The sequence below is a fragment of the Quercus suber genome, unplaced genomic scaffold, assembly GCF_002906115.3.
Source record: "Quercus suber isolate HL8 unplaced genomic scaffold, Cork oak 2.0 scaffold_550, whole genome shotgun sequence".
Classification (NCBI taxonomy): Eukaryota; Viridiplantae; Streptophyta; class Magnoliopsida; order Fagales; family Fagaceae; genus Quercus; species Quercus suber.
The window spans coordinates 45663-57215 of record NW_027069998.1 but is presented as its reverse complement, the minus strand read 5'-3'; the positions used below and the strand labels follow the sequence as shown (position 1 = coordinate 57215).

Genomic DNA, 11553 nt, shown 5'->3' with positions numbered 1-11553 from the left:
GAGCATGACTATAGAACAGAGAACTCAAAAGAAGGCATCGTACGTCAATGCCATTTTACTTCACAAGAATCTGTGCCTACCCAATAATTATACCAAGTATCATAGACTGCTTAGTAGTTAGTTTACATTTTCACATCAACACCTGTAGGGTAATTGTTAATTAACTGGACTTACAGAGCATAGTGGACTAGTCCTTTACCTCAGTTGCCCATTAAAATTTCATTATGTATTTCTCTTCCTTTCAGCTTTGGATAGCATTGCATTATCAGATTATCGGGGAGAAGGGATAATTAGCAATAAGCATGTCTCATTACCTACTTGTGTTTACCTAGGGTTAAACCTGAACTAAAAAATCAACAGCCCAACACAAGCCAACTGCATGTGGAGCAAGGTTTTAGCAAGCTGGAACAGCAGCATGTATTTAAATTGTGGCCATTGTTGAGTTCAGTGAGCATCAAGAAGCTTCAAGTAGCAAACATTAATGGCGGGCATTACTGCTTAAGAATGTGGTTTGCTTCCCTTTTGGAGAATTTATAGAAGATCTAATCCAACTGGAAACATCATTAGCAAATCCTTTCCGCAAGTTAATTGGTAACAAAATCAAATTATTAGTTTCATTTTACAACCAACATATATTCAAACTTACAAAATCTATAAACAGTTCATTTTCATGAGTATAAACCTTTTTGATTTCAAAAATTAATGAATAGTCACAATCTGAGCTCGAACCCACGAAAAAAAAAAGAAAAAAAAGGGGGTATGAGCAAGCAGAAATACTTCAATATAAATACGACTGCAATCCCAGAGCTGGCTCAACTAATATTCACTTATACACATTTTCTTTACCCCATTCCCAAAGGGCAAAAAAAAAAAAAAAAAAAAAAAAAAATCCTGCAAACCCTCTAAATCCCATGAATTTAAATCATTTTCTTTACCCCATTCCCAAAGGGCAAAAAAAAAAAAAAAAAAAAAAAAAAATCCTGCAAACCCTCTAAATCCCATGAATTTAAACTATATCTCAAAAGCTAAAAAATTAATGGTGTCTTGTGTTTGAACTACGCAGTGTTACACCATGCAAAAATTTTGTATATCCAAGTAAACTGAGTTTTCCATCTGAGTTTCGAATCCAATCTTTGAGTATAGAATAAGCTGTCGGGCCAAGATTCAATTCCTGCGGTAAAACGTACCAGATATGAGCCAAATCACATTTTTAAAGAAAGAAAGAACCAATCACTAGGAAGATGCTCCAAGAGCCATAATAGTTCATACCCTTGCCAATTCTTCCACTGATATGACGCGATTACCCTCCTGTTCAAAATGCTCAAAAGCAGTGGAGGCAATCTGTTCCCACCCATCAAGGGCCTCCAATTGATGTGTACTGATTGCAGCAGCACAAAACTCTTCGAAGTCCATCTTTCTATAACCAAGTGATTCCATCTGAGAAAAGAAATAAGCAGAAAAATATGAATGTGGTCATTGTCAATTCTTAAAAGGACAAAAAATAGAAGAAGGGGGAAGAAAAACAGATGCAACAAACAAAGAGAAGATGCAAAAAAAAAAAAAAAAGTTTCCAGAATTGAACCAGATCAAAAAAATTAACTGTTGATAGATAAATTTTGCCAACATGTTGACCATAAAGAAATTCAAAAAAAAAACATGTTGACCATAAACAAAAGATGACCTGGCCCCAGTTCCTAGGGTTCTGTATTATAAGTCTACTCACATCATAACTGCATTAGTTGATTCTTTTTTGTCTATTGGCTGGCCAGTTTTACACAACCTTCACATGTTATGCTTAAATCTCAAGTCTCTAAGTAGAACAACTTGCTATAAATATGCAAGTTGAGATCAGATAATTTCTGGCCCAGATTTATTTCAAAATCGAAGATAAGTTTCTTGAGAATATAATTCTTAACCTAGCAGAACGATTTCCATAAGGAGCTTAAGGCTTTTAGTTGTCATGGTACAAAACATATTGTAAAAAAATATGCAATAGTAGTATAATTATAAGGCTGTGGCTCAGGAACCATTGGTCTGAGGTTTACCTCTACCAAATTACTGATGCATGAGGTTTGATAGTATGTATCTGCACACACATATGGAAAGCAAAGAAAAAATAATCAACAACCCAATGGACATGCTCAATTTCACATGCTACTGAGTTGTCAACTGATGATGGGAGCAACATCACTGTCACTTGGATCCACCATTGACACTTCAGTTATTATGCACTAATCACAACTCGACACATTAGTTGCGTGTGAAATTGAGTGTCCCTAGACTTATTGAAAAAATTAGAACTATTTATTATTATTATTATTTTGCGAGGTAATAAAAGTTTTATTGAAAAAAATTACATCATATTCACGATGGTGAACAAATTGTACTTGAAACAATTACAAACAAATCAAAGAGAAGAATTAATAGATTGTAGGAAATCAGAAATGGAAATACATAAACCCCAAATCCAGGACCACTCAAACAAAGTCCCAACTAGCAAAGATTTCAAAAGATCAACAGGTCTCTCAAAAGTGCGGTTATTTATTTAGGAACCATAGATATGCCAGCAGCTGTATGATATGTCAATATCTATGGCAGAGATATTTAACAACTGAAAAGTATTCTATTAAAAGCAAAAAATATGACTTACTGTATTTATAATATCAATAACTCTAGACTCTCTCATGGCATCTGTTGCATTTTGCACAAGAGCCTGCAAGTATTTTTGTTTAACCATAAATAAGATTTTGTACATAAAGCACATAGGAGACAAGTAAAAACTGTTAATACAAAAATTAGAAATTCTTCAAGTAAATGGCCAAGCCATGCGAACAAAAAGAAGAAATGATTCCCACTTTGGAATGGTAACCAATTCTAGATTGGAAAGTCAAATTAAAAAGATAGAAGCAGTAAATAACCGTTTTGAAATTTTCAAGAGAGACACGCCCATCTTTATTTGGTTCTAAGAGCTTGAATTGAATTCTGAGATACACCAGCTCATCCTCTGTCAAAGCTTTTGAGAGAGCCTGCAATAATCAGGGAACCAACACAAGAATTAGTTGGATTCTACTACAGAATTGGAAAACTCAGTCTTCAAACATTTCATGCTCCTCAAATATCCTGTGTGATAGTCTGATACAATTGAGGCTTTTTGACTTATGTATACGTCTCATGATTAACCCCTGAGAATTCTCTCTGATTTTTTTAAGGAAGCACACATTTTACATTTACAGAAGGAGTGACAAAAATCTAATAAAAGTTTTCAATCTCAACCCAAAAGAAAAAGCAATAAAATCTAATTACATTTCTTATTATCAAAGATAATTATCTAATATGACAATTCCACAATGAGCTAAGAGAATCTCTTTGATATGACATCTATCAGCATGCCAATTAATATTCAACAAATTTTGTATGTACAGACAGACAGACATATGTCCACATCTGTTATCCATGTACACATGTTCTTATACGTATGTATGTATACTTATATCAATATGCACATATAAACACATAAATTAATCAATAACAAGTCCTTCTCTCTCTCTCTCTCTCTCTCTTCCCCATATATTATATTTTCTTTATTAAAATTTTAGCCAAATATTTCTTTATATAGCAATGATGAATTAACGCAATACATTGGGATGGCCGATTTTGGGGAACTGGAATGCATAAGTTCCACAATTTGGGACACATGATACAATTTGCAGCGTACATAGGGTTGGTAAGGGAATCTGGTAACTCTCAAATTTACATACTGATATGAAAAACTTATAAAAGAAAAACTAGGAAAGAAAATATCTGACATGCATGTATATGGAAATGCTAAGAATAGTACCTTTAGTGCTGCACGTTTGAAAGGTGTAGCGTGAAGGTATGACTTGACTAACTTATAGATCAATATATCTAATGGTATTGGACGACTATCATTCCGCAACCAAGGATGAGCTGCAATTGAAAAAGTAGGTTTAACAGTTAGAAGATTGAATAACCCATCCAATATCATTATCAAATAATACAGTGTAGCAAAGCCAAGATCTGACATGGCAAGGAGTAACACAATATAAGTTAGTAATAGCCAATACATGAACCGCATATCACAGAGTGTCCGTGCCAGACATGTATTAGACACGCCAAAGACATTTCTTCATGTGTGTCCTCAATGTATTGGGAGGAAAATTATTATTATTATTATTATTATTATTATTTTTTAAATCCTTTGATTTTTTGGAAATGTTCTTAAAGATTTTGATATTTATTTATTTATTTAGAAACTAAAAATAAACATAAAATATGCCTATAAATAAATAAAATATACCTAAAGATATATATTAATTATTAATTGTCATATTCCCACCATGCCGTGTCCTAATTTTTCAAGAATTGACGTCGCTGTGTCCCCTGTTGCATCGTGTCTATGTCACTGTCTGTGTCCATGCTTCTTAGATAATACATCCTGGACTTTCATAAATAGCATCAAGAAACTAACTACTTACTGAGAGCTTGAACTGCAGTCATTCTTTTTCTGTAATCCTTGTTCAGGAGCCTTTTCACAAAGTCCTTGGCCTCTGCAGACACAGAGGGCCAGGGTGAATCCTCAAAGTTTGGGTCTGCTCTTAGCACTGCACGGAAAATTCCAGATTCTGTCCGTGCCCAAAAAGGCCGGCTTCCACATAATAAGATGTAGGTTATAACCCCAATGCTCCATATATCTGCTTCCAGACTATAAGACCTATGTAGGACTTCGGGTGCAACATAGTAGGCACTTCCAACAATATCATTAAGTCTTTCATCTGCAGATAACACCCATATATGGGATAAATAAATTAAAACAAGGAGATGCTTACTATTCTACCTGAGTTGTTTAAAAATTGCACCGCTTTAAATATAAATTCAATGCTTCAAAAAATTATATTTCAAATATTATTGCTTTAATTATTTCAGACCTACACTTGTGTGTGGGCATGTGATCGTGAGGGTGTTTCTTACAATATTATAGCATTTGCAAATAACAATCTTATGCAAAAATTAGCACTTTCAGTCTCTCTTCAAAAAGTGCCCTCTTTTTTCCATGGGTAGACATCCACTGGAAATCAAATCAATTTATCCAGTTTATCAAACAATTATTCAACCAAAAAAAAATCTTATTAAACAGTAAGGGATAAAAGAATGATAATCCCCTGAAAATTAAAATTATAAACAAGCCTGTAGGTAGCCTAAATTATTAGTATTTAGTAAACAGCATATCAATTGCTTATTATAAAGCACCAAAGATGAATGATTTCAGTAATTATTTTGTGGATTACCTATCAAAAATATATATATATATATTTTGTGGCTTTTCTTTTTTTCTTTTTTTTTTTTGGGGGGGTGGGGGGGGGGGTGGGCTAATCTAAGTAAATTGTTACCTGGCCTTATAAAGTCAGAAAGACCAAAATCAATAAGCTTCATGTCAGCATCTTCACTTCTAGAAGTGAAAAGGAAATTCTGTTAAGCAAGCAAGATGAAGTTATATCAGTAATAAATAATAATCAACCAGGAATTGAATGAACTAAACACACACACACACACACAAAAGAGCAGAGGGAAACAAACTACCATTATAATCTGAAAGGAAAAAATGCTAAGAGTCATGTGGAAAATAATGAATTATGAATCTGAAAAGAAAAACCTCTGGCTTTAAGTCACGGTGCACAACGCCTTGAAGATGACAAAATGCAACTACACTTAGAATTTGCACAACTATGAATTTTGCATCTTCCTCTGCATACCTTCCTCCCCTACAATAAAGGAGAATAGTCTTGAATCCAAATTATAATTTTTCAATCAAATGCTTAATTGCTATATTAACTGCAACTTAACTTATCTATCAAAACAACTGACTTTTATGAAAGAAAAATATTTTTACCTTGATAAAATTCTGTCTAGAAGTTCCCCACCTTCACACAATCTGAAATCAAGATTTCACAGGTGTCATATCCAAAAATTAGGAAAAGTTTGACAATGTTGTCAATCACTAGCAGTCAAGTAATTGAGAACAATCAATCAATTCAGCTTCTTTTTTTTTTTTTTTTTTTCAGAAAGGAAAATAATAACACAACTAAATTTATAAATATGATTAACCTAATCAAGACGTCCATCATGTAGGAAGCATGAAAAGTTAAATCATATCAGATGTAAGAAGTTAAAATAGTTTAAAACTAAAAGACAGGAGAGAATATAATTTCTATCTAATTAAAAATTGTGGGCTATTTATATATACATAGAAAGACAGAGAATAAGATTGAAGACACAATTTTAGAAATTCTGAACATATTCTGCATTAAAAGTAGAACAGAAACAAGAAAAGACATACTCCATGACTATGTACACGTTATTTGCATCCTCACATGCATCGTGAAATTTGACCAGATGCTGATGGCCCGATAAAGCTTTCAATATCTTCACCTCTCTACGAACATCTTCTATTGATATTGCCGTAGTCATCTGCCAAACAAATCTTATTATAATACAAATACAGTGAATTTTCAACATTGCCCTTTTCATTTAAATTGCAGTACCAACAATCACAGGTAAGTATAAGATGGTTATAGAGACAATGATAGGAAAATGGCTCAGTTCTTAGATTTAATTACATAAAGCATATAAGAGACATAATAATATATTACTTCTTAACTATGTGAGGAAGAGGCAAGAACCTTGAACCATTCAACAAACTAAGATATGGAAAAAGAAATTTATTACAAGAATTTATGAGATGTTTTAGGATATGAGTATACTTTAAAAGATGGCAATAATAATTGTGCAGACACAAGCATGTGTGAGAGTGAAAAGAAGGATGGACAATAATAAATGTAAAAATGCACTTGAGACTAGTTGAGGATTTTAGGATTTGATTGATAAGGAGACCTAAGATAGATTATATGATTTGAATTCCACACTGGGCAGGGGAGGTGTTTAGAAGTTAAATAAAATATTATTAAAATTTTATGGACATAGATTCATTGCAAGAATTAATGAGATAGGGGTGGAGAGCATAATTCATTTTCATTATTAGCAGGGTATTACAAGAAGAGGTGAAGGACAATGAGAGGTCTTGAGACTAGTTATATGCAATTATAAATTTTCAAAAAGAAAAATGAAGACATTATTTCTGGTTAATTTAGATGTTAATCCATGGCAATTATGACAACATGAAACCATTAAAATGCACAAGCCATGATCATAAGAAATGAAACACAAAGTATGTATGACTTTTCATAAATTACATACATATTGGAGAAAAGTAACTCAAGAATATAAGCTGTGTTGTTGCCTACTTATGACTATTCATTTTAACTACAGTGACATGCCTTATTTCCAAGACATTGATAAAAATTCCGTCTATCTCAAGGCATTATTTCTAAATTTTCTGCAACAACTAAATTAAAACACATAAGTCATAAACTCTGTTCCATAACCCAACATCAGCAATTGACCCAGTACCAAAGCATACCAGGACAAGAAATTATGAAACATGGTGTAATCATCGTCTCTATCCAAAATACATTTCTGCCCCAAGCCCTTGTGGCCTTGTCAAAGTTCAACACATAGCTCAAGGGGTCGTATTAGAATTTCCTGCATCTACTACAACTACTACCACCACCAACGCCACTGCTCCGATTTCAATTGAATCGGCAGATAGTTTTCCATTGTGGCCCAGCTACAATCTTGGACCACTCACAAAGTTTCTTGAGAGAGCGAAAGCCACGAGACCACCACTTCTCATCATTGACCTGGCTCAATCATGGCCGTTCACACCGGGCCAATTCATCAGCTAAGGATCATTGAAATCCAAAGAAGCAAGGTGAACAAAGAAAAGGTTACAACACTTAGCTACTAGAGTATTTGTCCCATCCTCATCATTCATTTCAGGGTCTTAGCAAAATGATGGTATTTTCATGTTTTGGGATTTAAATGAGGCAACAATATTGAGTTGAGCTTCTGATGGTTGACAACGATAAACTATCTTGCATTTGATTAATAATCTGTAACTAGTGTGAATGAAATTTCCTTGTGTGTCCAAACCAAGGAATTACTAATTATTATGATTTTAAATGATGGGAAAGTAAATCTCATCATTTATGAAATTTTATGAGATTATCAATTCTTTCACCCAAACATAGGGTAAAGGTCAGTTGCAATGTCCTCCTAAACTTTAAATTTGAACAATTAACCCCCCTAAACTAAAGGCCGGTTGCAATTTTCCCCTACCATTGAAATTTTTCCAATTTCCACTAAACCTTAAAATTCATGTAATCATATTACTATATGATCATGAGCTTATTTTTTATGATCATGTGATAAGCATGTGAATATTACGGCTAAATATGATGGAAATTAGATGAATTTTAACTATAAATAATAGTGAGAGGACATTGCAACTAATCAAATAGTTTAGAGGGTCAATTTCTTATATTTAATGGTTTGGAAGAAATTGGGTATGACCACATAATTTAGTGAGATAAACATATAAATGGTACTCGTAATAATCATCATTTATGATATTTTTTCAAGTGGGACCAAAGAAGCAGTTCTTCAGCTAGATAAAAACGTAAGGATCACTACCCATGTTTACCACAATTCAATACAAGACATCCACTAAAGCTACTTTTTCATACTCAACAGGCACATTATTCTAAATCAAGAAGAAGATTTCCCATGAGAACAGTACCATCCATATTTGTCACTCGTCAGAGGCAAGAATTGCCTGGGACAGTTGTTAGGTTTAAGACTCCCTGTCTTACATAGAAATCACATGTATGTAGCATTTGCACTGCCAGGCCTATGAGTTCTAATTCAAAGAGTACCTTCTACCCATGAAAAAATGTGGGGAGGTTGAAAGGTTGAGTTCAACACGGTGTACGTAAAAAGAGGAGGGGGGGGGGGGGGACACTTCCAAGTTCTTAAAACTACACTTTCCACATTGATCAAGTTGTAGGGAACAACTACATAAATTTTTACTTAAATTTGTAAATAATAAAAAAATCACTTCCATAATGCACACACAGAAACACATTTATATGATGTGTAATTGTTTATTTATAAATTTTATAATAGATATTCCATTTCCTTTGTTACTCACACAATGATCAGATCATGTGAACCAACTAAGTCACCTGAGAGCTCATTGGGCTTAAATAATGTTTCAGAAAGAAAGACATTTGACCCCAGCTCTGAAAGAGAAAGACAAGAAAACTACAAAACGACTATGGGTATTGTAAATCTATATGGTGAACCAAAGCAAGTTAACTTCAAAGTTCATATCTCAAAGAACTGCATCAGGCAAGTGAATTTGTTGACTGATCTCATCTCCTTCTCAAAATCTGATAGTTATGCTATAATAAGGAATGTAAAGTACAGTAATGCAGCAGCTAATTAAGGACGCATGTATTCTAACCCTATTTGCTCTAGGGACAACAACGTCACATAGTGGCCAAGAGCCATGTAGCTCAACCGGCACATCTTCATGATTCCAACTGAGATAGCCAAGGTTCAAATCCCCCCCCCCAACTATTGAAAAATAAAAAAAAAACAATGCCACATAGTGTAAGACATATGGCAACATTGCTACAATTGAGGGAGGGGGTTCAAACTTTAATTCCCCTTATAAAAGAAACCAGGCAATGCCACAGAACTACAAGGCTCTTGCAGGAATACCTCATATTCCCGTTCAGATATACAGCATCATGATCAGATAAAATAAATCGCAACCGATGCATTTTCATTATTCTACAGTTCTCTAATTAATATTATCTTCTTAAACAACAAAAAGACAAAGCTATAAACTTCCAATTCTCATCGAATTAAGGGGAGTTGTTAATTTATAAACAATGAAAAGCCGTCCAATGAAATCTCCCTATTCTTTTTGTCTTTTTCCTCCCCATTTATCTTCTGCCAAATCCATGTCCAATTCAATTCCTTTACCACCTGCTCCAACGCCCAAAAGTGGTTACTGCATAATATATATATATATATATATCCCTCTCTCTCTCTCTCTCTCTCTCTCTCTCTCTCTCTCTCTCTCTCTCTCTCTCTCTTCCTTTCAATATAAACGCATTATTTGCATATATATTCCCATTATAGTTATTTTTAACAGAATGATATATTTTTCCTCTAAATAGTAGTAAATACTAAATACCAGCTTTTTATTTCTATGATATAGAAATGTAATTGTAATTCAGAGTCCACAAATACATACATACATAGATATAGTAATGTAATCAAAACGACATCGTATAGTGAATGTGAATTGTACCTTGGCTTTGGATATGATTTTGACAGCAACGGGGCGATCTTTAAGGTCGCCTTTTTTGCCTCTGGCGGAGCAAGTATGACCGAAATGCCCTCGCCCTACCTCTCTCCCAAGCTCAAACTTCGCCCCGAAATTCTTGCTGTACCCGAAGCTCTTATCCAGAGCTTGCTCCGGCTCCGCTCCTCGATCCTCCGGGATCGGTCCCTCCTTCGGCTTCGCTCCGTGCCCGAGCCTCTTCGCCAGCGACGCCTTTATGTGCTTCGCCGGAGACGGAGGCGGAAATGGCCTCCGGAAGAACCTCCTCGGCGTCGCCGATCCCCTCGCCGGCGACGGAGACACTCCTCCGGGAAGCGGGCTAGCGGACACGCCGTGCGGGTACGGACTCGGCCACGGACTCTGGCTCGGGTTCGACGGCCGGCCCGGCGTGCTCTTTACCGCACCGTTACTCGCGCTGCTCGACGGTAACGGCGTTTGTGGCTGATCGTTAGAGCTGGCGATAATTGTAGTAGTATTATTTGTTGAAGCGTCATTCTCGGCCGTTAATTTAGTCTTGCCGTAGCACTGCCCCATCCTCTCTCTCTCTGTCTCACACACAAAAGCTGTGTATCAGATCACAACGAAAAGTCAAAGTCCACACATCGGACGGATCTGATTCTCGCCGGAGATACACAGAAAGAGAGAGATCTACAGCGAGAAAACGATAAAGCAAAAGAATGAAGGAGAATTGGAGTCAGAGAGAGAGAGAGAGAGAAAGAGACAGAAAAAGAGAGAAAAGAGAGACAAGAGGTCTGTTTAGAGTGTGACAGAGTGAGTTGAGGAAATTTTAAACTGTGGTACTCTTCGAGTAGAAACGAAAAATTAGCGATCGTCCGATTCACTGTGATCGGAATTGGAAGCTGAAAATCACGAGGCATATACTGTGTTATGATGAGATCAGAGCCGTTGATTTGGGATAAAGGTCCAAAAAAGGACCTATAATTATGGTACTTTACTGATTACAATAGTAGACTCTCTCTCTCTCTCTCTCTCTCTTCTGCACTTTTTCTATCTCTCTGTGTGAGTGTGTACAACTTCTTTTTATTTTGTCTTTTGCTACTTTTCTTGCCGTTATTGTAATTTTTTTAATTAAAAAGGGGTTTTAGGAAAAAGTGTGGGTAGTTATACAGTAAGCTCTCGTGTACACGTGGACTCGTTTTGGGGATTCTTTCTTGCGACACGTGTTTGTGAGCTGAGGGGTATTTTGGGTACTTTACGGGGAG

The 11553-nt window shown here is 35.3% G+C and overlaps 1 protein-coding gene across 1 annotated transcript; it reads right to left on the bottom strand.

The window, feature by feature from the left end:
- Positions 1 to 956: 956 nt before the first annotated feature.
- LOC111993273 (CDPK-related kinase 3) lies at positions 957 to 11100 on the bottom strand. Its single transcript, XM_024025122.2, has 11 exons — positions 10298 to 11100; positions 6356 to 6486; positions 5909 to 5950; positions 5672 to 5780; positions 5409 to 5487; positions 4497 to 4793; positions 3839 to 3948; positions 2919 to 3026; positions 2651 to 2713; positions 1270 to 1437; positions 957 to 1171 (listed from the first exon to the last, which is right to left on the bottom strand). The coding sequence occupies exons 1-11, from the start codon at positions 10862 to 10864 to the stop codon at positions 1034 to 1036; spliced, it is 1812 nt and encodes a 603-aa protein (XP_023880890.1). The 5' UTR covers positions 10865 to 11100; the 3' UTR covers positions 957 to 1033.
- Between the last annotated feature and the right edge of the window lie 453 nt (positions 11101 to 11553).

Excerpts from the sequence above, each read along its gene's own strand:
- LOC111993273 (XM_024025122.2), bottom strand. The coding sequence starts at position 10,864 with ATGGGGCAGTGCTACGGCAAGACTAAATTAACGGCCGAGAATGACGCT. Across the intron at positions 5,781-5,908 it reads CTAGACAGAATTTTATCAAG|GGGAGGAAGGTATGCAGAGG; the intron begins GTAAAAATATTT and ends CCTTTATTGTAG. Across the intron at positions 4,794-5,408 it reads TTCTGACTTTATAAGGCCAG|ATGAAAGACTTAATGATATT; the intron begins GTAACAATTTAC and ends TGTTATCTGCAG.